The sequence below is a fragment of the Leptodactylus fuscus genome, chromosome 10, assembly GCF_031893055.1.
Source record: "Leptodactylus fuscus isolate aLepFus1 chromosome 10, aLepFus1.hap2, whole genome shotgun sequence".
NCBI lineage: Eukaryota > Metazoa > Chordata > Amphibia > Anura > Leptodactylidae > Leptodactylus > Leptodactylus fuscus.
In genome coordinates, this window is record NC_134274.1 from 35,392,453 (window position 1) to 35,419,975 (window position 27,523).

The 27,523-nt window shown below is 41.2% G+C and overlaps 2 protein-coding genes across 2 annotated transcripts; both read right to left on the minus strand.

Annotated features, from left to right (window-relative positions):
- Positions 1 to 1,765: 1,765 nt before the first annotated feature.
- Positions 1,766 to 27,523, minus strand: LOC142219181 (uncharacterized). The gene is made up of 14 exons (XM_075288132.1): positions 27,471 to 27,523; positions 20,323 to 20,437; positions 20,058 to 20,219; positions 18,996 to 19,116; positions 18,535 to 18,632; positions 17,744 to 17,861; positions 15,050 to 15,983; positions 14,741 to 14,848; positions 4,548 to 4,656; positions 4,291 to 4,455; positions 3,639 to 3,756; positions 3,419 to 3,480; positions 3,205 to 3,319; positions 1,766 to 2,735 (listed from the first exon to the last, which is right to left on the minus strand). The coding sequence occupies exons 2-14, from the start codon at positions 20,398 to 20,400 to the stop codon at positions 1,804 to 1,806; spliced, it is 3,120 nt and encodes a 1,039-aa protein (XP_075144233.1). The 5' UTR covers positions 20,401 to 20,437; positions 27,471 to 27,523; the 3' UTR covers positions 1,766 to 1,803.
- LOC142183050 (uncharacterized) lies at positions 7,447 to 12,499 on the minus strand. Its single transcript, XM_075257947.1, has 5 exons — positions 12,437 to 12,499; positions 11,424 to 11,562; positions 9,403 to 9,579; positions 9,249 to 9,321; positions 7,447 to 8,800 (listed from the first exon to the last, which is right to left on the minus strand). The coding sequence occupies exons 2-5, from the start codon at positions 11,496 to 11,498 to the stop codon at positions 7,455 to 7,457; spliced, it is 1,671 nt and encodes a 556-aa protein (XP_075114048.1). The 5' UTR covers positions 11,499 to 11,562; positions 12,437 to 12,499; the 3' UTR covers positions 7,447 to 7,454.

Below are 27,523 nucleotides of genomic sequence, written 5' to 3' on the forward strand. Positions count from 1 at the left end.
CAGCGGAGAGAAAAGTCTTCCTTGCAGGACTTCTCGCCGATGATTCTGTTTCCGGAAACAGAATGTCACCAGCACCACCTCCCACCCCATCATACTTACCTGTCTGCCTGTCCACATCACTTCATTCAGGGGGGCTGGCTCCTCTCCTCTGATGTCTGCTGACTCTATTGCACAGGCGCCGGCAGAAGTCAAGAGAAGAAGGATCCAGTGGGCGCAGAAGAAAGCGATCTCCAGGACAGGAAGGCAGGTAAGTATGATGGGGTGGGTGGGCTGAGTTGGTTAGGAAGGGCTAGTACTGGGTGAGCTAGCTAGGAAAATGGAGGAAGTGAGAGGGGGTAGTTGTAGGATAAAAGAACAGGGAACTGCATCATGTAAACAAATGCAGTGTGTATTACTGCTTATAGAGAACAGATTCCTCAAACCTTTCAGCCTTGGCCATTGTCAACCTAATAAATAAAAAAGTCCTTGAAGAGCAACTCACAATTCCCACTTGAGAAAACACTAAGGGGGCATTCATACAGAGTAAAGTGGCGCTGATTCTGCCACGATAACTCACGTTTTTTTCCCCACGCGGAACACATTGAAATCAATGGGTTAAAAAGCCTCCCATAGATTTCAATGTGCAGAAAACGGAACCCATTGAAGTCAATGGGAGTCTTTTTATCAGCGCTAATTCTGCCACGAGTTAGTGTGGCAGAATCAGTGCCACTTTACTCCCTGCGAATGCCCCCTAATGGAGAAATGATTGGTTTGTGTCTCCTCAGTTTTTCTTTTGTCCTCACCAGCCATGTCTGGTTTTGCAGTTCCAGCATTTATGTCATGCCACCACCGCCATAAGTCCGCTGCGTCCGGTTGCAGTAGTCTGTTATTTATTTATTTTTTTAAAAAAAACAATCTCAAGAAAGTATAAAGTAATAGCAGAAGTAATCCTCCATAATCCCACACCACTTGCTACATCCCCAATGGTCTTTGTATCCCAGACGTCAATGGTGACATCCCCTCATGGAACAGAAGTGGTCAGCGCTGCCGCACAAAGTGAACAAGAAAGGCAGGACAATAGTGCCATGGATGTAATAGAAGGGTGAACACGAAAAGTTGTATCGTCACCCTGCTCGCACCAAAAGCATATAAAAATATATAAGTATATGTGCAGCTGAGGTTCTTGGTTAACATTATGATCAAATTGTTTAAAGCCATCTATCAGTGACAAGAAAACCTCTATAGATGGGACCCTGCATTACGTGGAATTGTCTCTGGGCCTTGGTCTCCCTCGAATTAAAGGGGTTGTCCAGGAGAAAATGATCTTTGTAATATAAGCTTCCCCCCCCCCCACCTTCTAAATTACTTAGGTTGCCAAAAATCTATAATTTACCTAGATCACCGGGATGGTCATGGGAATTTTTCAGTGACGTTCTATTTCCCCGTTTTCGGAAACAGAACATCACCAATACTAACCCACCCAGCCCATCATACTTACCTGTCTTCCTGATCTTCTGGGCATGGCCGACACTCTGTGAGCAGCAGATGTCAAGAAGAAGATATTACACGAGCAGCCTGTCACTTACCGATGGGGATTTTACCCGTGGCTTCATCCTTGGCGATGCATTGTACGGGTTGTGCCAAATACTTCTACATGATACGAAAGACATTTGGAAGGTTTTTTTATTATATAAAAAATCTCTTCCTCATTAGTCTCAGGAATGTTTTCCATCACTTTCATGTAACAGAACAGAATTACAACTTAGGAATCAATAAAATGTCTAACCCAGACGCAGATTGTTGTGAGGTGAGTTTTTCCGGATGTCATCGCGGAGACTCCGCCATGTGAGATTTCTCATGTTTAATAAGATTCGCTTTGTGCATAAAACATTTGCCGCATTCTGCGCAGGTAAATGGCCTCTGCTTCGAGTGTGTCACCTGATGCCTCATAAGAACGGCTTTGTTGGTGAAATATTTGCCGCAGTAGGAGCAGAAGAACGGCCTCTCCCCCGTGTGAATCTTCTGATGCTCTAACAGGTTCCCTTTCTGTGTGAAGCATTTTCCGCACTCTGAGCACGGGAAGGGTTTCTCGCCGGTGTGAACAATCTGATGTTTCACCAGGACAGATTTATGTCCGAAGCACTTGCCGCACTCTTGGCATGAGAAGGGCTTCTCCCCCGAGTGACTCTTCTGATGTCTCACCAGGATTGTCTTATTGGTGAAGCATTTTGCACACACTGGGCACACAAATGACTTTTCTCCTGTGTGGATCCTCTGGTGGTCGAGAAGATTTGCCTTCCTTACAAAACACTTCCCACAATCCGAGCAGGAATACGGCTTTTCGCAGGTGTGAGTTTTCTTATGTTCAACAAGGGTCGATTTACGGGCAAAAGATTTACTACAAACTGTACACGAAAATGGCTTCTCGCCCATGTGGATTATCCGATGCCGAACAAGAGAGGACTTCTTTGTGAATCCTTTTCCGCATTCAGAGCAAGAAAATGGCTTTTCTTCTTCAGGACTGTCCTGCTGCAAAGTAACTGTAATGGAATATTCATCCCTTAGAGGGAAGTATCTATGCTCAGGAGTATCCGTGGTACCAGGAAAGGGCTGTGCACAGTCAGGGGCTAGGAGCTCGAGATTTGGGGGCGAGACTATTTTACTAGAAGAACCCTTGAGGTTATTTCTTTCCACTCCAGGCTCTGAAAGTGATTTAGGACTTTCCTCAGAGGGGTCATGTCCACCGTTCTGTCCATCTGATGGAAAGGATGAAGCAAAAATAAGAATCATTGTTTGCGAGTCAGCAGTTTACTTAGGACAACTTAAAGTAGGTGTCTAATATACACTGTGTGGACAAAAGTTATGGGACGCCCCCCTAAGTCGCTGAAATCAGGGGTTTCCTTCAGTGCCATTGCTACAGGTGTATAAAGTCCAGCAGCCACCTATACAGACGCTTGTGAATAGGATGTCATGTTTGTTAACACTGTCCATCTTACAGGCAGAAAATAGAGTCATAACAAAGAACAGAAATCATCACAGTACCTTACAGTGGGATCGGGCAGCATCCAGGTACATTGTGTGTCGCCCCCTACAGGTGTTACCTCACTCTGCTACCATCATCATAAAGAGCAGATGTAGCCCAGACTTGGCCAGTAGGACCCAATGACAGTATATAACATTTCATTATGGTTAGTAGGTAGAAAACGGAAAATATTTAACCCTTACCTGTCTTTGCATCTGTAGGAATTTCTTCCTCTTTATACAGTTGTCCAATCTGATTTTTGTCAGTTTTACCCACATTCTGGAAAACTGGACCCTTTGGATCTATCAAGATCTCACCCTTAAAAAATCAAGCAGAATACAATCTTTAGTGCTCAGCAGAATTGTGATGGACCACAAGTTATTAGATTTTTGGGATATGTGGTCTTGCTCCGTCTACCTTTTCATCCTGTTCAGAGGGATCTTGTGTGTGAGGAGGACTGGGACATCTAAGGGATCCATCTGTAGAAAGGACAGATTGTCACTGAATACAGGACAGTAAATATGTGACCTATTCCACATTGCCTTACAGATCACCCATGACCCATAGTTTCTATCAGTATATACCTGCTTGTGTAACACGATTTCGAGGTGTTTTTTTTTATTACTGTGTCATTCACCTGTTTTGATACAGACTGGACCGTCCTCGTCTTCCTTCTCCTTGTATTTCTCACCACTACAACCAAACAATTCTTCTTCCTCTGTAACTTCGACCTTAATATCGATCAAGTCTTCACCCTAAGCAGAAGCAACCAAAATACAGATTACCAGATACAGGCTGGACATACACATTAGATGGCTTTCTGACCCCCATATACACATGCACACTTGGCTAAGTGAAGTCAATGGAGAGGTCCACTGCCCAATACATCTGTTGGCTCAAGCCTGGTGCTGCCTTTAAAGGGGCTAACCCACAAAAAAAAATGTCACCTTTCGAGATTATAGGTGACAAATTTATGACCAGTCACCAGAATGGGGATCTCAGGGCCCCTCTTCCCCCTGGCCGCAGGGGGTATATAGGTCTGTTATATTAGACTATACTATCTCTATAGTACGAGTATGGGCTCCACAAGACTGTGATAGACCTGACTAGCGGCTCAGTGGCTCTCTTACTATACGCTGACGGTTGCCCAACACAAAGTCTACACCAGTCGGTTGCCATTAGCCTTTCTGAGGAAATAGATATTGATCCTTTATAGGAGCCCGACACATAAACCATCACTACATCATCATATTACAGTATAACGTCCCAGCGTTCCCAGCAGCTCTCACCTCTCCAGTCAGAAGATGGATGATCTTGTTGGTGAGGTCCAGGATCTCTTGCTCATAGTTTTTATCCTGGTCTGGGCTCTGGCTCCTGTTCCATCGTAATAACATATAAGCATTACTGCTGGGAAAGAGTCGCTCACCAGATCTCTGCTTTATAACACAATAATCCTGTGTATTGTGGGAGGGGGAGAAAAAGGAAATGCCGTCATGGCCGTGCAACGTTCTTCAATAGCATATCACTATAGACAGGAATCCCTCACCTCTCCGGTCAGCAGGTAGATTATATCCACCGTCAGATGTAATATCGTCTTGGTCATGTGACTCTTGTCCATCCTAAGGGCTATTGATGGTGATCTTGGAGGGGGTCGCCTGTCAATAGAAATGGAAATGACAGATTATTTCGTATTTAGAGACTTTTCAACAACAAAAAAAAGCTAAAATTTTATCTTATTTCACTACTGAAGTAAAAAAAAAAAAAAACATTGCCACAAAGGTTATATACTGTATATATGTATCTTGATGGTCAATATGACGCTTTACATTGTAACTTAGACTTTACTTGAACGCCTCATAAATGTGACATTGTGTTGACTAGCAGATGTGCCAGAATATCTGTAGCAGCAAAAGTCTGGTGCCCCAAAAATCATCACAGTGATCTCTCTCTATATAGGTATCTTAACACAGTGATCTCTCTCTTCTTCTTCTTCTCTCTCTATTTATACTGTATAGGGAATGTGCAGTAAAATGTGTAGCCCTCCATGTGCTGCCCCCACCTCACAGCCACTTACCCCACTAGAGGGTGTCAGTAATCTCCTCCACATCTGCTGCCTCCTCTACTGTCTACAATGGAGCATGTGACGTCATGGGAAGGGGCGGAGCCTCGCACATTACTGGGCTGTACCCAAAACAGGAAGCAGCAGCATGTATATAGGGGAGAGCAGGCTGTATATAGCGTATAGGAGGAAGCAGCGCTGTATATAGTGTATAGGGGAGAGCAGGGCTGTATATAGTGTATAGGAGGGAACATTGCTGTATATAGTGTATAGGAGGGAGCGGGCTGTATATAGTGTATAGGGGAGAGCAGGGCTGTATATAGTGTTTAGGAGGGAGCAGGGCTGTATATAGTGTATAAGGGAGAGCAGGGCTGTATACAGTGTTTAGGAGGGAGCAGGGCTGTATATAGTGTTTAGGAGGGAGCAGAGGTGTGTATAGGGGAGAGCAGGCTTTATATAGTGTATAGGAGGGAGCAGGATTGTATATAGTGTATAAGAGGGAGCAGAGGTGTGTATAGGGGAGAGCAGGACTGTATATAGTGTATAGGAGGGAGCAGGGCTGTATATAGTGGGTAGGAGGGAGCGGGGCTGTATATATTGTATAGGAGGGAGCAGGGCTGTATATATTGTATAGGAGGGAGCAGGGCTGTATATAGTGTATAGGAGGGAGCAGGGCTCTATATAGTGTATAGGGGAGAGCAGGGCTGTATATAGTGTGTAGGAAGGAGCAGCGCTCTATATAGTATGTAGGAGGGAGCATCGCTGTATATAGTGTGTAGGAGGGAGCAGCGCTGTATATAGTGTATAGGAGGGAGCAGCGCTGTATATAGTGTATAGGAGGGAGCAGCGCTGTATATAGTGTATAGGAGGGAGCAGGGCTGTATATAATGTATAGGAGGGAGCAGGGCTGTATATAGTGTATAGGGGAGAGCAGTGCTATATATAGGCTATAGGGGGAGAGGAGGGAGAAGTGCTGTGTATAGTCTATAGGGGAGAGGAGGGAGCAGCACTGTATACAGTCTATAGGGGAGAGGAGGGAGCAGTGCTATACATAGGCTATAGGGGGGAGGAGGGAGCAGGCTGTGAATACACATACGATCTTCTAAGAAGACATTCCTCTAGATCAGGTGTATTCAACTACTTTTAGTAAAGGTCCATTAAACACATCCAGTGTTTATAGTATATTTTTGACAAAAAGATGCCTGGCTATAAGACACAGCATTATACTGTGTGGGGGGCACTATGGAGCCATCTACAGGGAGAGTGGGTACTAAGGGGCATTATACTATGGAGAACACGCACAGTATAATGCCCTATTATCGTGCCTCTTCAGTGTATGCTTCTTAGCAACCCCGCTCTTCCCCAGTATAATTCCCTATTAGTGCTTAGATGACCACTGATCCATGTTAGTGCAAGCGACCAGGGCTTGGAGACAGATTACTTCATAATATAAGAGCCAAAGGTCCATACAGCTGACCGCCACAGTGCACCTTCTGAGTATCCCCGCTGTAGATATTCCAGTGTCTTTCCACACTCTTTATTTGCATACATAGATACAATGATTTTCACAGAGGTGCCCTTAACCCATTTATGCCGGAGGTTGACATTTTTGAGTTGTGTGCTATGAGGCTGCCGTTCCAATAATGAAACTCTAGTCATAAACGGGTTAAGGCTATGCAGAAAACTAAGTAATGTTTTCTAAATCATTTTGTTGTTGTAGAGTCTGTGTAACTCCTTCACACAGATGGCGCTGCTTCTGACAAATCTCCATCTGCACCCCACAACCCTTCCTGCTATGTTGACTCTGCTCTTCCTCTACCTTCTCTCAGAATTAGGAATAGCAGCAGGAAGGGAGATAAGGGTCTTCAGGGAGGGCAGATCACTCAGGTTGCACCATATTAAAATACAGATTGGGAGGACATCACACAAGGTAGTTTGCATGGAAAGAAGGTGGAGGAAAAAAAAAAAAAAAGAGAGCTCCCATGTCAGTTGTTTCTGCAGGGGGGGGGGATTGGGGGAAATCACATGATCCTCAGCATAAGTGTCTGTCAGCAAATATGGAAAGTAGTCCCTCATACGATGTAGAAGCAGAGATCAATAGTGTTAATCTGTGCTAGTGAAGACAGGAGATCCACAGACCTCATATCCAGTATATATTACTGGGGGGGACACTGCCACATAACCACAAGCAGGTCACGCACTGTATATTGGGGGTCTGAAATAAAGGTGAGAGACATAGTGTGACTTTATAAACTCATGGCACATGTAATATCATTTCTTGATCGGAATTCAATAACCATCTGATTTATTTTTTTTTTAGACATTTTAGAAATTGAAACATTAGCCAGGTTTCAGTAAACATAAATAATTTTAATTTAGTTTAGTTCTAAGGTGTTATTTTCTGTGCGTTTTCTGATGCTCCCGAAGATGTGGCTTTTGGGAGAAACATTTTCCGCACTCGGCACACTTGAAAGGTCTCTCTCCTGTGTGGATTCTTTTATGGCGCAGGAGGTCGGAGTTACTGATAAATCCTTTACCACATTCAGAGCAGGAATATGGCTTCTCCCCGGTGTGTGTTCTCCGGTGTATGATGAGCTGCGAGTTACACGGGAAGCGTCTCTGACACTCGGTACAAGAATATGGTTTCTCTCTCGTGTGTATTCTTTGATGGATGACCAGAGTAGACTTGGTAGCAAATCGCTTACCACAAACCGTACACATAAAGGGTTTCTCTCCGGTATGGATTCTTTCATGGACAATCAGGTGGGAGCTGCTGGAAAATCCCTTACCGCACTCCGCACAGGTGTACTTTTTGGTAAGATTTAGCTGTGGTTGTGGTTTATAGGCAAAAACTTCTCTACACTCCACACAAACCGCATTTGTCATATCTTGGTGGTCACCTGACTGACTAGCTAGAAGTTTCTGATGCGGACACCTCCGATATCTTCCATCCATAGGATTCACTTTATGTTCTTCCCCAGACTTTTCCAGCCTTTTGCCAGTACTTAGCTTAGTAACCGAATCAGAAACGGTCTGAGGTGCGACAAAGTCCAGAGAATTCTTCAGCTTCTTTTCTTGTCCTACATGAGATATTTGATGCCTAATAAGACCTAGTTTAGTACTAAAACATTTCTGACACACAGCACAGGGAAACATCTTTAATCCTGACGGGCGTTTTATGGGTTTTGCCAAGTTTGATTGATCAGACAGTAAACTCCAATGTCCAGAAGGAGAATATTGTTCCTTCCCTGTCGTGGTCCCTTTGTTAGAGGCCAAAAGCGATCTACAAGGCATCTGATTTTCTGAAAGCTGCTCATCAACATCAGAAAAACTAGTGAAAGCACTAAGACTCTCATCTATTTTATGGATTCCACAACCAAGATCGCCTAAATTATGAGCGACTGTATAATCCAGTTCTGTACAACCACTGGGCATATACATGTCAGAGTCCAGAAAAACTGGATCACATAATTCTTTCTTAACATGAGCAGAAAACTCATGTGCTGTGTGATCCGTGTCTGTGGAAATGTCATGTCTGACAAGATTATTTTCTTCACATGAGACTGGTTCTACCTTGAAAGGAGTAGAATTGGCACTTGTAAGATCGCCCGTGTTACATCCGTTATCACATGAGGTTGGTTCCTCCTTAATAAGTGTATGGTCTGTGGGTTTATGAATTTCAGTGCTGGCAAAATGACCATCTTGATGTAATCCTTGCTCTCTTGTGGTCTCCGATAAATCTTTTACAGAAAGAAAAAAAATATGAAAATATTCTAGACACATTTTCGCATATTAAAAGCTATTAGAAATCTAAAGTTATAAATACTCAATGGGCAAAAATATACTTGCTATAAAGAAAATATAACGACGGCCATACTGCGGGTCTAATGGCCCAAACCAGTAGCATCATAGTGATCAATGGTCTTATAAGGTCAAGTCATTAGACCCATAGATCTGTCTGTAGTTTGCAGTTTTCCCAGAGCTGGGGGTAGACAATTACTACCATATACTGAACACAGTAAGCAAAGGAGAATCTACTCCATATGTCTTTCCCTCAAAAACAGCCACAGGATCACGCTGATGCCAAGTGATTCCATCCAGCAGTCATGTGCAGGAATAAGGGAAAATAAAATGGCCAGATTTATCCTTATGAATAACAACTATGACCGCAACAACGCAGCTTCTTACCAAAGGATGAGAGGAGCTGGGGATTGTCCATCACCACATAAAGATTTGTATGTCCTTCTAAATATTGCCAGACCTGTAGGAATACATATAGAATGATGCTATCACCGACAACACGTGCCTGTATGGTAATGTATAGTGTCCCAGCAGCGCTCACCTCTCCAGTCAGAAGATGAATGACCTTATTGGTGAGTTCCAGGAGCTTCTTGTCATTGGTTCTACCATGTAGAAGTGAGTTGGGTGGCAGATCCAAAATGGCGCCCCGGGTCCTGTTTAGCCTTTCTAAGCCATGTGCATCATGTTCTCTAGAGGTCTTCTTCACAACTGTGTAATCCTGTGAAAAGACAGTGAAAGACAATAAAAATTATTGGGGGAAATAAAATTATTCAATCTATAAGGGTGTCGCTATTCTGCACTCCTAGACTGGTTCCGATAAAGAGTCACACACCCCGGGAGCTTCCTTCACCCCGTTGCTGTCTGTACAAGCTTACTGAGGGTTGGCTGCCAGATCATTGTAATATTTTAGGTACCCTGTGTCTATGCATTAAATGAGTTTTCCTACAAAAGTGATGTACTTTACATATGACCTCCTTAGGAAATATATGTATTTAAAGGGATTGCCCCATAATAAAAAACCTTTAACTGATAAAGGTCTTATCACTATGGATCACATTTATGAAACAACCCCTTTAATAAGTGCTGATTACAGGACAATCCATATAAAGAGGTTTTGCCGTTACAGAGACTTATCCCTTTGCACACCTGGGACCCCAGGAGAACAGTGAGCAAAAGTCCCTTTATGTTAGTGCACTTGTGTGACCAGCACATCATTTAATTCTGAGGCTAATGAAGATGCGGTCCCGGACTCCCCATAGAGGTGAATGAGGCATCAGTAACACAAGGATACCAGCGCTTTATTCACAGGAACTTTTGGACCCCGTACTCCTGGTCGCTGGAGGTCTTATTGCTGCTTTAGTCTCTTCGGTCACTTGTATGCGAGCAGCACTTCATTCACTTTATAAGGTAAGATGATCCTTTAATAGTCCCACAGTGGGGACATTTCAGCATGTTACAGTAGCATAGTAATACACATACAGGATAATACACAGTAATATATTACAGACATAGACACACATATGCTGAGAAGAGAAGATATACTAGGAGTCCATAGCAGCTAAGGAAGAGAAGAAGAAAGACGTCAATCATTAGTTTCTGTGCGGAGTGATCTTCGCTTGGTCTGATGTAGATTATACAACCTGGTCGTGGTTGGAAGGAAGGACTTGTGATAGCTCCTTCTCCCACTTGGGGTGAAGCAGACGGTCACTTACAGTGCTGCCAAGTCCCATCAGGGTCCCATACATGGGGTGGGATTTGTTCTCCCGCATGGAGGTCACCACAGACAGTATCCTTCTGTCACCCACCACCTGTACTGGGTCCAGGGGCTCCCCAGGACAGAGCTGGCCCTTATGATCAGCCTGTGAAGCAACCACAGAGTTGAAAAAGGCCCTAAGAAGTGGCCCCTGGACTCCGAAGGCCCTCAGCCTCTTGAGCAGGTAGAGTCTGCTGTGACCTTTTTCGGTGCAGCGCCTCCAGGTGATCAGCCCAGTCTAGTTTATTATTGAGGAGCACACCCAGATACTTATAGGTGCTGACTATCTCAATGCATGTCCCTTGGATCTCCACCGGGGTCGGAGCACTTCTCCGTTTACTAAAGTCCACCACCATCTCCTTGGTCTTCCCAGCATTAATCCTGAGGTGGTTCTGCTGGCACCTATGTCCTGTTAGGCAGGGTTCACATGTAGGATTTAGCTGTCCACTTGAAAAATTGGACATCTTTGTGAACGGACACTTAAGGACACTGCATGGTGTCCCATTTAAAGTAATGCAAAATGTAACGGACACAGCTAGTGTCTATGCTAATGTCCACGCAAGATTTTGCTTGGACATTAGCATTGGACATCGACACTAGTGTGAACCCTGCCTTAATAGGAAATGAAAAATCTCGCATGGGCCTCCCCCGGGGTCTAAAGATAGGTCTGTCACAGCTTTATGTTTTTGTAAGTTTTTTGGACTAGTGTTCTTCTGTGTGCAGTCCTGTGAGATTGATCCTTGTATCTTTGTACTGTTACATGCTTTACAACATATTCTTTAATAAAAACAGATCCCACAATTTCTCACCTCACCAGTGAGCATGTAGATGATCTCCAGAGTAAGATTCAAGACTCCGGTCATCTGACTTCTGTTCGGATCCATCCTTACTAAGGGAGACTTTACTCAGGTGACCAATATAGAGCACACTCAGTGGGTCAAAACGTACCTTCCAAAGAAGAGAAATGGTGAAAAAACAGGAAATTAAAGGGTATTCCGGGTCATTAAAAGAGTATAAGGGTTTAGTTGATGATTGGTGGGATCACATGATCACAAGAACGACTATAACTGGCTCCTCTTACTATACCGAACATAATATAAGAGTGTATATAACATGTTATACAGTAGATCAGTGAATAACAAATAACTCGTTCCAATTACTGTACATTATATGTGAGTGTATATGAGCCTCAACATGGCTGCACTAAAATTAATGCAATTCTATGGACTTGTCCACAGGTTGTTGTTTTTTTTGTTTTTTTTTTTTTTTTTTAGTGAATCATGTGACGGGTTCATTTCTGGCAGATAAATGAGTAGAGACCTGATAACACATGTATGTTGATTTCCATCATGGCTGTGTGAATAAGGTCATGTTCACATCCACATTGGAGCATCCGTTGTGTGTTGAAAATCACTGAAAGAAAACTCCTGAAAATCTAACCTTGACATCCGGCGGTTTCATTTTTTTAGCATGACCATGTGACGGATCCCATTATAGTTTATAGGTCTGTCGTGCTCCGTATGTGACCGCTGTTCTTTAAAGGACCAGAACGGACAGCAGCCACTAGTGTGACCCTATCATAAGCTGCTATACAGTCTGAGCATGACCAGGATACACAAGACATGGCTAGACGCGTGTGCACACCCCTCCAGATTCAGGTGGGTCAGACTAGACTATAACAACCCATTTCTGCTTTCTGTCACAATGTGCCTGGATGGTCCTTACAGCAGTCACGTGATGGAGCTGTATACTCTATAGAGATCATATGTATATAACAATGCCGGCTCGGTGCGCTGTAACCTCCTGTACACATAGGACATACCTGTATCCCGGAGACATACAGCCATGTACACGTCCTCACCCCCTCCTCTGTGCACTGATCACATGACCCGAGCTATGGCCTTTCACACATCACTTCCTAGTAGGCGACAGGACCTCTGATGACGTCATGATCATGTGATCAGACTGGTGTGGGCGGAGCTATCCTAGATTGTACAGTACAGTGAGATGTGCGGGAGGCGGGGACAGATTATTACATCACCGGGGGCTGTGCTATGGGGCTTGTATAGTCAACCAAAACTAGCTGCCGGTATATACCTGTGTATGTGTGAGAGAGTAGTGTATATATATATATATATATATATATATATATATATATATATATATATGTGATATAGTAGTGTACAGTATATACTTGTATATATGTGTGTGATTAGTAGTGTATATACTTATATACTTCTGTATGTGTGAGGTGTGATATAGTAGACTCTGTGTTCTTATATGTTCCTGTATATGTGTGAGGTGTCGTGCACAATACTCAGTGTGAACACACCCTATGAATGAGAAAGCTCCTGCCTGTGTCATGTACATTGGGAAACAAGCAGCCGTGCAGTACAGCGTGGGCCTGCAGGATAAGGAGGAGGGGGAGTCAGGTAAATATTAAGGGGGGGGGGGATCATCAGCAAAGCTATTCACCACCTGGTTCCTGTGCCTAGGCAAGGAAAGAAACTATCAAGATGTCCAGAGGTTGGTTGAAAGTCTTAACTCACTGGGTAAAGTGGCATAAAAAACAGGTGATTCACAGGATAGGCCAGTGATAAGATAAGATAATCCTTTAATAGTCCCACAGTGGGGAAATTTCAGGTGAACCTTTAGGAGTCCGAGTGCCCAAACTGCAACCCAAAACCCACTAACTTATTGCAAAGTGCCAACACGGCAATTTAACCTTAATACTGAGGTTTTATTTTGGAGTGTATTATATATTCAACAGTGGCACCCACACAATATTATATGCTTCACGGTGGCCCCCACACAATATTATATGCGCCACAGTGGCCCCCCACACAGTATTATATACAGCACAGTGGCCCCCCACACAGTATTATATGCTCCACAGTGGCTCCCACACAGTATTATATACAGCACAGTGGGCCTCACACAGTATTATATGCTCCACAGTGGTCCCCACACAGTATTATATGCTCCACAGTGGCCCCCACACAGTATTATATACAGCACAGTGTCCCCCACACAGTATTATATGCTCCACAGTGGCCCCCCACACAGTATTATATGCTCCACAGTGGCTCCCACACAGTATTATATACAGCACAGTGGCCCCCACAGTATTATATGCTCCACAGTGGCCCCCACACAGTATTATATACAGCACAGTGGGCCTCACACAGTATTATATGCTCCACAGTGGCACCACACAGTATTATATGATCTACACCGGGCCCACACACAGCAGAATATGCTACTTTTCTTCACAATGGGAAAAACAGGAGGTGGGGAACACTGCCCACTTACAGAACCTTCTTTGATGTAGTATTATTCCAATTCACACCGCTACATGGAAGTACAGATGCACGGACTTGATGATTCCATCGGCTTGGAACAAAATTGAACATTGAGAAAAAGAGGAAGTCCAGCAATGCAACATTTTCCTAAAACTTAACTTTTAATCCAGAGACAATATATATATATATATATATATATATATATATATAATATTTTAAAACTATAATTATTAATAATTGTTCTTGATGTTTAATATGCTACTTACCTCCCACAAAGTGCAACCAGGCAACCTTCTTCTTCCTCCACAGTGCAGGCGGTCTACACTGACAGGAGCACTCACTAACAGGGAGTCCTGTCCTAGATTCCCCATTAGTGAGTGATCGAGAAGCCTGGATGGGGCAATGGCGTGCGTGCCAACAGAGAGGGCTCTGAGTGTCCCCTCTGGCACATGTGTCATAGATTCGCCACCACGGCACTAAACAGTGGCTGCTCATGGTCCTTGTCTGCCTAGTTCTCATCTTTCTTTATGCTCTTACTATTCCCTAATGAAAAGTAGAAACGCGTAGTGTGGAGGATGTTTGTTTATAGGCACAAAGCTTCCAGGCTTGCTTCTCCCTTACATAGTAAGCAGCAGGAGAGGCGGGAGACATTAGCAGTCTGCCTTAGTATATATGGGTGGGCTCCCCGGACACACAGGATCACTCCAATGCTGCCGGCGCTACTGAAGGGAGTCAAGCACACAAGGCTATTAAGTTTGGGATCAGATAAAACATCCCAATTTTTTTTGGAGTTGATTCGCAGTACTGCAGCAGATCATATATACCATAAGGGCAAAAAGTCAATACCTGACTCTGCCCCAGCATTTACTGGCTCAATAAGGGAATTTGGGAATATGAAGACATCTCCATGTGCTGGCCTTGATAGTCCCGGCCTGTGAGAATAAAGCGAGGGTTCACCGGCAGTGACTAGAGAGACATCCTAGTCCTGCTCTAGTTTTAGTCGTGTATTTTGGTTCTTTACTAACTTGTTGTTTGACAATACAGCTTTCTATCCCTCCACAAAATATATAGAAAAAAATGACAATAAAAATTCTATGCTGCTTTTTAACCCTGTCATCACCCAGGAGTATTACATCTGAGGTAAACCATTCGCAACCGTCTGAATATTAAAATGGCAGCGCTTCTTATGCTGGTAAAGTGTTGATCTGTGGTTATAACATTTCCCACATTCCGGACATGAAAATGGCTTCTCGCCCGTGTGGATTAAGAGATGATTATTAAAATTGGATTTCTGGCTAAAACATTTCCCACATACTGAACATGAGAATGGCTTCTCCCCTGTGTGAGTCTTAAGATGCTCCATGAGAAACAATTTCCTTGTAAAGCATTTCCCGCATTCAGAACATACATATGGCTTCTCTCCTGTGTGAGTTCTCCAATGTATAACAACATCTGATTTCTGGCTAAAACGTTTCCCACATTCTTTACATACATATGGCTTCTCTCCCGTGTGAGTTCTCTGATGTTTATTAAGAAGGGATTTGCTTTTTAGACATTTCCCACACTCAGAACATGAGTACGGTTTCTCTTTTGAGTGAGTCCTCAGATGTTCAATAAGGTAGGACTTCCTTGTTAGCTGTTTCCCACATTCAGGACATACATACGGCTTCTCCCCGCTGTGTATTCTTTCATGTACAGTGAGATCTGATTTCCAACGAAAATTTTTCCCACATTCAGAACATGAATATGGCCGCTCATCTCTGTGAATTCTCTTATGCAGAAATAAAATAGATTTCCGTGAGAAATTTTTCCCACATTCAGAACATGGATATACGTTGCCATCTTTGTTTCCTATTTCTTTTTCCACAATCTGTGATTGACCAGATGAAGAATCTTCAGGATTAGTGGGATCAGTACATAGATCTCTGCCGTGAAGGCCTGAGGGTGTAGTTGTGGGGGAAGATCTTGAGAGATGTTCTCCATGACTGTCCTCCAAGGTATTTCTAGATTTTATTCCAGAATTTGGAGATAACAGGAGATTTCTCACATCATCTTTGGTTCTGTCATCTGTTAGAAATAGAAACAACTTGTAATATATCGTTGTGTAATAGGTAATAAAGTAGATACTTGAGAATGTTCCAATTTTTACCCATGACTATGTGGGCTTTGGTTATATTTTAGAAAGCTCAGAATCTTTGCTTAAGTGTAATAAGGCCATTCACTATTTCTTGTACTATCGTGTAGCGGGAGGGGAGACATTCTTGTAACTTACAATACTTTATTAACCTATTTCACTTCTTTATAATAGGAAACAAGCTCTAGAGTTCTCCCGAGCAATGCTCCAAGATGATGCCAAGGTAAATCCATATTCATTTGTATTGATAGCATGTAAAGATGCAGCAAGTGCCGGGGCACCTCTCCTCCTCTCCTGTATACAGTCTTTGCCCTGCACCTCTCCTGTATACAGTAACTGCCCAGTACCACCTCTCCTCTCCTGTATACAGTCACTGCCCAGTACCACCTCTCCTCTCCTATATACCACCTCTCCTCTCCTGTATACAGTCACTGCCCAGTACCACCTCTCCTCTCCTGTATACAGTCACTGCCCAGTACTACCTCTCCTCTCCTGTATACAGTCACTGCCCAGTACCACCTCTCCTCTCCTGTATACAGTCACTGCCCAGTACCACCTCTCCTCTCCTATATACCACCTCTCCTCTCCTGTATACAGTCACTGCCCAATACCACCTCTCCTCTCCTGTATACAGTCACTGCCCAGTACTACCTCTCCTCTCCTGAATACAGGTACTGCGCCCAGTACCACCTCTCCTGTATACAGTCACTGCCCAGTACCACCTCTCCTTTCCTGTATACAGTCACTGCCCAGTACCACTTCTCTTCTGTATGCTTTCCTGCTTTGTACCCAATATACAGATTGGTGGAGGAAAGATAATGTCACCCAACATCAATGTCTGCTACTTTTCTCCATACAATGTGTATATAGGGGAGGATTCCTTACAGGTAGTGTACTCATACTTGGAGTAAGGAAAGAAATATCATAGGAATATACCCCAATATCAGGTAACTTGTTATTGTCTTCCTCTATCAACACTGCAGGATTATGGGTTGTATTCGATGGATTCTTGTTGTTTTTACACCTGATAGTGAATATGTAGGAAAGGATTTACTGATGCAGATATTTACTATCCACTAAATATTCATGTTTTTTGCAAGACAAACATTTAATGCCACCTTGCCCCATCATCTGCAAGATAAAGTGCTTACCTTTCCATTGGTGTCCTCTGTAATCTTTCTTTTGAAAGCATAAAAAGTAAGTAGTCAAGGGGGCGGGGAGAAGCTTCAGCCTAGTCACAATGTCCACCTGCTAATCGCACCTCCTGGACATGATCTACTGCTTCACCCTCAACGTCAAGACCCATACAAAGGCATGGTGTTATGTCTGAAGGCCTGTAGACAGTTATATAACCCCAATGAACTTCACCACAGTTTCCCAATGAAAACAAGATAGAAAATCCTCTTTGAAAACCAGCCATGTGTATATGTCCTAAACCATAGTTGTCAAACTCAGGCCCACAGTGCAGTTAGATTTGGTCTACTGTGTTATTGAGTTTGACGCCCCTTGTCTTAAACACACAGATTTGATGATGAAATTGGATGAATTTTGCAGCAATCTGATTTAGACAACTAATCTTCCATGTGTGAACATAACCTAAGAGGGAATGATGGTGCAGGACCCTCATTGGGAAGATTTCTACAAAGACAGAGAGTATGGGATTTATTTCCAGCATTTAATGGTTATCACTCACCGATGCTGGTATCTGTAGGACTTTCCTCCTCCTCCTTACACATCTGGGATACATCTGCACATGTCTCTTCTGCTGTTACGTCTTCAGGTTTTACCTTTATACCCTTCTTCTTTATTACCTAATTCACCATATATAGCAGATATAGGCAATAAATAAGAGCGACAGAAACAAATTTGTCACTGCTATCTCTGACGGTAACAAAATAATCAATGGTAGCGTAGTAGTAACTTCCCAAAAGGGGTTAATAACATCCCTTCAATGTGCGGATTAGAACCAGCCTTGAAAGGGATTTCCCACTTGGGCGCTGTTAAATGTTTACGTACAGTCAATGTTACGTAAAAACAGATCAGTTTCTGTACTTCCTTTTCTACAAATATAAGTAAAATTTTCAAGTTTAAAGATTTTCTCTAACCAACTTGATGGTGATATCTTTTGTCTTGATTGGTTGACAATGGATACGACCATGAATGCAGGAACTTTCTATGGTCTGGAACTTGTTAGAAATCCGGCCATGATGTCCTTATTGTGTTTGGGTTATCTTCTCATACATGTAATGTCCCTGCCTGATAACTTGTTTGGGGTTATGGCCTTATGGGCCGCCTAAGGCTTCTGGGTCTGCACCCCCACAAGTTACCGTATAGGGTGGCCAGCATCTACTTCACCAACTAGAGACAACTAGAGGCAACACTAGAGACAACCCTCCACCAGCAGTGAGACCCCCATGACAAATGTCTCATAGATGACTGAAATGGTAATACCAATTAAATGACAGCATGTGACGTTCCATCTACCTGCTCATCCTGTGGGACATTGTGATCTTCCTCTGGAATAAAATACCACTTGGCATATGGAGGACTTCTCTCTGATGGTTCTTCCTTTATGGATTCATCTGTTGAAGACACACACAGGGACTTAAAGAAATTCTCCTACCTCTGGGAACAGTGTTTTGATGGTAAAGGTTGGTGACTTCAGCCACATAGGTTATTTCTTGTAACATTTTGGATCTTTGTATGCAGTAGTATTTCCAGAATATTCATAGACTTTCTGATATAATGTAATGAATCCCTGGAATTCAGTCTTTCCACAAGAACAACCTTTATGACCTCTGCTTTTCTATCCATACCACATGATATCAAGTTATACTTTTATACTTCTCTGATTTTAAAATTATTTTTGCAAAATAAACACAAAAATAACGTACATGTGAAGATCAACTGATCCAAAGGTGCGCTTAGAAAAGGAGTCCTTTTACCTGAATATAGGACAGTTTGATGGTTGTCTGTAATGTCCTCATACTGATCCTTGTGTCCTTGTAAATACTCCCACTCCACCATGGAGAAATAGACAGTGACATCCTGACATCTTATAGGAACCTGATATATACAAGGAGTTAATCATGGCACTCATGAACCATCCTGGCTCCATAAGGCAAATAGCACATGACAACCCGAAATCTGGTGGTATCTTCACATGGCTATAATCAATGTCGGCTTCAGAGGCAGAACAATTCCCTTCTATTATATGATAACACAATTTACATCCAAGAGTGATTTAGTTTTTTTGTACTATCCAACAAGACAGGTTTTGTAAGAGAGACGGGGAAGGAGGGGGGATGAAAACATCACCCAATACTCATATTGTCCAGGAATTTATAAGAGTCAATGGGCACCACTCCAGGCCACACCCCATCTACACCGTTAAATGGTGATCTTCTCAAAGGCACAGGTGGGAGCCCTGAGGTGTCCACCCATCGACCCCATATTTCCTCAAATTTTGTATCTGCCTTTCCTTTGCACTACACCCTTTCCCCTAGCCTGCTGACATTGTTTGGGTTATTTTTGTGTTGTACATAATGGACCGAATTTGTTAAGAATGGAGGATTCTGTGCCAATAAATAGCTGTGTTCAGTTGTGTCTGTAATCCAAACTACCATTGCTAGAGACACTGGTACTATCATGTCTGCCACTAAAGATTAAGATGAGAAAACCCCTTTAACATGGGCCAGATAGGACATATGGATCACAGCAGAGAAGCGCTGTATAAGTTACATGACTGGTCGCTCATATGGTCAAATGTATGGCTGAATAAGACTTTTCCCAGCTGACCACCATGGCAGGTTTTTATAGAAAAGACTTGATTTTAGGAGACAATCCCATTAAGGGATTAAACCCAAAAAGACCTTTGTTTAGTGAGTTTTGGCGCCTCTCCTTAATGTGACCACTGCATGGCCCACAGTCACATTTGTCTCTACTATACTATTTGATACACTGTTCATACTCAACAACTTTAATTCAGCCTTCCCAGCAGCGCTCACCTCTCCTGTCAGCAGCTCTGCCATCTTGTTGGTCAGGTCCAGGATCTCCTGATAGCAGTTTCTCTCATGTATCAGTGAGTGAGGTGGAGACACCGTGATAGGATCCTGGTTCCTGCTCCATCCTTCATCCTCCTCAGATATCTTCTTCACTACTATGTAATCCTGGACATGGAGAGAGACATTGATGTCACTTTCTACATTCCCTTCACTCCAGTCCTTCCTATATGAGGAGACACAAGACATGACATGTCCCAGGACCCCTCACCTCTCCAGTCAGCAGGTAGATGATCTCCAGGGTCATTTTTAATATTCTCTCCGCCATTTGTCTTCTGTCCTTGTCCATGTCAGTCAGGAAATAAACAATTATTTTGCCCAAGAAACTAGAGGGAGAGGAAAAGTTAAAATATGTATAGTTATTTTATCCCAAAGTCCTGGAAAGGAGAACGCACATTAAAATATATATCATTAAAGAGTAAAAAAAAATCTCTTTAGAAATGAATAATCCAGGCAAAAATTTGAAACTTTGTAAAATATCTTATTTAACAAATACACCGTCTTTTCTATTCTTCTCTAAACTGAATTACTTTTTACATATGGAGAAGGGAGGCTGCGGGAAAACACACAAAGATAACTACTGCTGCGTGTTAAATATCTTGTATTTGCCGGTGCGACTTGTATCCACTGTTAAATATCCGTACCTGGCCTTGAAATTGTGGGATAGACTTGTGTCACGTGTTGTAGGCCTTATCCACGATAGGAAGAAGTCAGCTTGTTATAAATCAGTGTAGAGGTTTATTAATATCTTGAAGGAAAACACAGGAACAGGGAAAATGTCCAAATAACACAAATATCAGTCAATTGTCAATAGCTTACATCTTCAGAGAAGTTAAATCATCTGGATATCTTGTAGTTACAGCTTGGTTCATGCTTGATCATCTGGTCTGGTCATCTGGGATATTCACGACATCTTGTCCAGGATGACAGAGAGGGATAGCAGACAGACCTGCCATAGATTCCCCATGGATTCCCCTCATGAATGACCCTCATGGATGACGATGACGACCCCGACGTGTGTGTCTGTCACTCATTTATGTTCATGAGAGTGGGTGTTACCTTCCATGTTACAGCTATTTAAGGAGATTTCTACTATGGTTTACTCTAACCGCACCCATGTACCCAAAATACAACAGATATGATGTCAGTAGAGTGTTAACCCCATGTCTGCTAGAGAATATTGTAAATATATAATATTTAACATTTCCCCCTTTTGAGAGTGAAATATCTGTTTGAACTCTCAAGATATACCATACGACAATATTCATACAATTAGATTATATCTTCTTTCTTCTTTGCTGAATACTGGAACTTAATTTTCATTAATTTTCCATATAACAATAATTTCATCAATTTGCAATAAATTTTGTCATTAATAAATGTTATGTTATGGTATGTTATGGTAAACTGTGATCAAAGATGAAAACAATTTGATCCACTATCTAACCTACACCTGATGCAGGCTCTTCTTTCATCGTCTGGTCTTCTGGTCATCTTCTTCCATCATAATAGAAGGCTTATTACCACAAATGTAGTTCTTGACTTAAAGTCCTTTATAGATTTCCTCCGTGTTGTGCAGATATTATAACATTGTCCATTAAAGTTCATATTGTGAAGATATTGATATAACAACAAAGTCCATATGTTATGTTTCATTTCACCAAGACAGACTGTAGAGGGGTTTTCTTTGGTAATTCCCTTGACCACCTGTCACTGTAGAATCATGTGACACTTCTGGAGCAATACTGCAAAAGCAAGGCAAGTGTGAATTCTGACATCATCCCTGCTGTTTGTCAGTAAGGTTCAGTCCTGGAATCTCAGTCTCTTGGATACACAATATCTGTGTTCGGGTTTTATCATTCATAACCCTTTTGCTCATTAAACAACTTAAAGTCTTGAAATAGAGAGAATTCCACCAAACATTGATGAGGACATCTTTATATCTGTCCAATCATCAGCTGATCAAAGGTTCCAAACTCCAGTAATAATTTTTAAACACAGTCCTTGGCATAAGCTTAAGTATATAGCATCATACCTTCAGATTTTGTCTTTTCCCGCACATCTTCTTCTTGTAACTGTTAAAGTCTTTTTTATTAACATTTGATATCAAACTTTATCATAATCTTGGACTTGATTGAAGAAAAGTTTTCTTTCCCTAATAGCTAAGCCAAACTAGGCAATTTACTAAACTATAACATCACAGTGTACCATACCACTCATTTATATATCACACTTCTCTTTATATTGTATCAATATTTATATTTGACTTATAAAATATTGATATTCAATACATTTATCAAACTATCAGATAATAGTACTTTGGATACAATAATCTATATAAACAACATATATCAACATATATATCTTTATATCTATATGTATGAATATATATGTGTACTTTACTTGTGATGACAAATTGCAACATGACTTTGAAATATAATGTGATTTCATTATTAATTACCATTCTATAGACAATCACAATATTTATTCTTTAGTTGGAACTTTTCACCAATTATACTAAACATATGTTCCTATATGAATGGGTTCTCTTACTTAATCATACATTTTCTAAAGTTTAGTAACTTTATTTTCCTTTTTAAATAAGAAATAATTTTATTTTGAACATTACTTTATTAAATATCATTGTGTTCTTTATCTGAGACACAATATTAACCCTTTATTCATGAAACGTATGTGACTAAAGTTTCCTCTTAACACCTCGTCTCTTCACAGACTCCTGTGACCTTTTTAACCTTTCAGATACCTCCAATACCAAGAATAGAGACACTTGTGAACTGTATATATTCTTGTGTACTGGCTGTATGTGAACACCATATTTATGAAATAAGTATATAAAACATAATATGTCACATCCTATAATCAGAAGTTTAAAGAATAAACCAGAGACTATCTCGCTTGATATCCCATATCCTTTGATGATATTATACTTCTCCTTTCATGAAGATGATTAGCTTATCTCATTTGCATATAAGACATTTATGTTTTCCCAATGTTTGTTTTCCCAATGTTTGTGGATGTTGATGTGTGTAAGTGTATGCAAGTGTGTGCGTACATGTAAGAATACATAATCAATAATAATACAATAAAACAATAATGCAATACTGGCTATAGCTAACTAGATTTTCCACTATAAGTAGTATATTTATTATCCCATGATCCAATTACCCCAATAAACCTTTATTATTTGTCAGGTTTGAACAAATATATTGAAGAGCTTATCTATATCTTAGCCAAAAGCTTCTTCTTTTGCTACAAAATATTCACAAACTAAAATAATCTTGCTTTGTAGTGCAGCTGTCACCTCTTCTCTCAGCTCATGTGACTCAAACACTTGGTTTTCCTGTAGGTATAAACATATGAGGTTCCTTTTGATGGATTTCAAATATATTTGCTGATTACCCAATTTAATATAGAGGATCACATAAGATAAAAAATAGAAAATAGAAAGAAATAGAAAAAGAAAATAGAAAATAGACGTCTTTTTGTTGGATAGATGTTTCTTTTTCCTTGTTGGATGCATCCTGATTTTCTTAGGCCTATTTGTGATGTCACAGATCTGTTGTATACACCAGTCGACACATAACACACATAACACTTATACTGACCAGCCCATCAGGGTCACAGGTCATAATGTGTTGCTGTCAATCTACTGACCACATGAACGGACATTGATTCACTGTAAGAGCTCCATGCCTAGTTGCATGCCTTCATACACAATGGATTATAACTTGAAAATCCTAAAAACATGGACTTTACATGAAACTATTGAAAAACATGCTTAAGGTAAGTCATAACTTATATCACTTTATCATGCATTGTTATTAGTCACACCATGTTAATTAGTTTACTCATTTAGGGCCCCTTCACATGGCGTATACGCTCACTGCTTTGGAGCGTGTAAACGTTCCGTAGCAGCGGCGTCTAAAAGCAGATCGCATTGTTTTCTATGGGAGCCGGCAGACGTGCGCTCGCCATAGAAATGAATGGGCTGCTTTTTCCATTCATTTCTATGGGGAGCGCGCGTCTGCCGGCTCCCATAGAAAACATTGGGAACTGCTTTAGACGCCGCTGCTACGGAACGTTTACACGCTCCAAAGCAGTGAGCGTATACGCCGTGTGAAGGGGCCCTAATAGTTAGACACTCCATGTATTCTTTTAGCTATAAGGAAAGAATGATGAATGAATGGACATCACTGATTGAACTGATCCATTTTCCCATATATCTATATCTGAAGAGAAAAAATAGATAAACTTTAGCAAAAAACAAATTAATACAATAATGATTTTAACCAATGGAAAGTTTAATAACTTTATGGACTCCTAATACTATTTGATCATATTCACATATTGTATATAACATGTTCCTCCTCTCTCTGCATCTAGAGAGTGGACTATGACAAAAAATCTGTCACCACACATCATACTCTCCTCCTGTGTGTGTGTATATACTGTATATAATAATATGATCCATAGTATTATTCACAATAGCATAATTATGATTATTTATGAACATCATCACATAATAATGTGGGTTATACCTGATCATTGGACTTCTCCTCATATAAAAGGGATTTCTCTTTACATAGCCAAATAGTATGTAAGTAAAAACTCAATAGACAGTCATTCCTTCAGAGATACTTTTAAATTCGACCCCTGACCTTCCTGTCAATCACATCCCACAATAACTCCACCAGGTCATTAGAGAATGCCAAGTTCTCTTTTTTGCTAATAATAAAAGGCAGTTCAAATTCCACTTGGTTACTGGGAGGATCTGACATTTTGGAGACAACTGGTACATTCCCAGATACATTCCTTTCAATAGCAATAGGTTTGGCTGGCTGAACCAATTTCTCTGTATTTCCAACTGATAATGGAATTCTAATTTGTGGATTTTCTTGCATGGCATATGGTTTGTATGCAACATGTAATTTCCTACGTTTCTCATAGATTTTGTCACTTTCCCTCCTATAAATAGGGGACACTATAACCTGATTTGACAGATGTCTTTTAATAGGCTTTGCTTTTTGCTTTGGACATACTTGGTTTGCTTTTGCCATTTGTCTCTCATGTCTTCTGGCCATGTCTAATAAACTAGCAGCTTCAAATAAAGTCTTCTTATCTGACGCACTGGCAAGGGTGACTGCATCCAAGAATTTGAACTTTTTAACAAAACTTTTCACCATAGATGAAGAGTTCACTTTTTGAATGACAGTTTTGTATGTTCTCTCAAATTTAGACATAAATGCAAATGTACATTCTTTTCTGCCAATCTTTATCTCATTTAGTATGTCAGATGTTGGCATGCTGTCACCTCTAGTGCACCAGATTAGTTTCTTTAATCTCTCCACATCACTGTCTTTTAACCATTCATTTGACTCATTATCATAAGACATTTTTGCAGACAAACGTTCTGTAAAATCAATAGGAGGCCATATTTTAAACATTTTGTTTTTTTGTTCATTAGATAGATCAAATTTCTCTGCATGGCTTTCAAAAATTTCTGAGTTTCTACACACATGGATCTTTACATCATATGTGGGAATGGCTTTACTCAGATTGATCAAATATTCCTGAGATTTTAATTTCAATTTAGTTTCTTGTATCATTTGTTCCTCACCATCTATGGCCATTAATGCCACATGGTGCTCTTTGTCAACATATTGTTGAGATTTCTCATTATCTGTCTGAACAGATTTATGCATACTATTACGTAATTTCTTCTCTGTTACCACATCATTAAAAATCTTTACCATAGAAGCTATATTCCTAAAGATCTGCTTCTCTTTTGTAGAACAAATTCTATTTTCAATCTTAGAATTTGCCTGCTCACATTGTGTATATAAATCTTGCCATATACTCTCTATACTGTCACTAGACAAAAACTTAAACTCACAGTTACACTTTTTAGACAATGACTCTAATTTTTCCATACTTTAAAAGTAAAATCTTTACTCACCACTATAGAAAGCTTTAGCTTGTCCTTGGAACAGCTGGTCCCTGTCATCAGAACGTCTCAGTACGTCTGGCACTTGTGGTCCTTCTGTATTTCGTCACAGGCTTTCCTCACACAGGCTTCCGTATCATAAAACACGTGCAACAGTCATCTGTATCTCACCAATATAAGTTCTTTTTCAAAGTCTTCCTGAATCTTGCAATTCATACAACTTGCAAAATACTCCTCTCTTCCCCCTTAATTGCAAGTGAACGGAACGAGAAAAACAGGAAAAAACGACCGTGCTGGCTCGCCACTGTTAAATATCTTGTATTTGCCGGTGAGACTTGTATCCACTGTTAAATATCCGTACCTGGCCTTGAAATTGTGGGATAGACTTGTGTCACGTGTTGTAGGCCTTATCCACGATAGGAAGAAGTCAGCTTGTTATAAATCAGTGTAGAGGTTTATTAATATCTTGAAGGAAAACACAGGAACAGGGAAAATGTCCAAATAACACAAATATCAGTCAATTGTCAATAGCTTACATCTTCAGATATCTTCATCTGGATATCTTGTAGTTACAGCTTGGTTCATGCTTGATCATCTGGTCTGGTCATCTGGGATATTCACGACATCTTGTCCAGGATGACAGAGAGGGATAGCAGACAGACCTGCCATAGATTCCCCATGGATTCCCCTCATGAATGACCCTCATGGATGACGATGACGACCCCGACGTGTGTGTCTGTCACTCATTTATGTTCATGAGAGTGGGTGTTACCTTCCATGTTACAGCTATTTAAGGAGATTTCTACTATGGTTTACTCTAACCGCACCCATGTACCCAAAATACAACAGATATGATGTCAGTAGAGTGTTAACCCCATGTCTGCTAGAGAATATTGTAAATATATAATATTTAACACTGCGACACTCTGTGAGAGAGGGATAATACCACCATGCTGGATATAAGATGCAATAAATCAATTAACATCCTCCTCATCCCCTCCTTTCTCCATAGAGCTGTGTACGAGCAGGATATGGCTATGGATTCTATATAGACAGGCTGATACGGAGGAGAGAAGGAAACAGATCTGCTTAATAAGATAGATTACAAAGTTTCTTATACTCGCATGCTCGAGTCATTTAGGAAATGTTTATAACTGGAGTCCACTTTAAAATAGCAAACAGAGCAGCTGCCGCTCCAGTGATGTGTCTCCGCCGCTCCCCACCTGTGTCTGTTGTGGGGGCTGCAGCAGAGACCCATGTACTGTACTGGAGCAATAGCAGAGGGACCTGAGGTGTACGGGCACTAAGTAAGTATAATGGTCTTTAGTTTTCACACTTATACAAATGTTATCACAGGGTTATTTGGGATACTAAACACTCGATCCATTGTTGACCTGTGAGTGGTTTAGTGTCTCAGACGACTGGGCAGGATCCCTTTATAGGATCG

Bases quoted from the DNA above. Each gene is read 5' to 3' on its own strand.
- LOC142183050 (XM_075257947.1), bottom strand. From the start codon at position 11,498: ATGGATCCGAACAGAAGTCAGATGACCGGAGTCTTGAATCTTACTCTG. The intron at 9,580-11,423 runs GTGAGAAATTGT...GTCTTTTCACAG, and splicing joins TCTACATGCTCACTGGTGAG to GATTACACAGTTGTGAAGAA. The intron at 9,322-9,402 runs GTGAGCGCTGCT...GTATTCCTACAG, and splicing joins TTCATCTTCTGACTGGAGAG to GTCTGGCAATATTTAGAAGG.
- LOC142219181 (XM_075288132.1), bottom strand. From the start codon at position 20,400: ATGGACAAGGACAGAAGACAAATGGCGGAGAGAATATTAAAAATGACC. The intron at 15,984-17,743 runs GTGAGTGATAAC...TATTTCTAACAG, and splicing joins TCCTACAGATACCAGCATCG to ATGACAGAACCAAAGATGAT. The intron at 2,736-3,204 runs GTAAGGGTTAAA...CCTTTCCATCAG, and splicing joins TCCTACAGATGCAAAGACAG to ATGGACAGAACGGTGGACAT.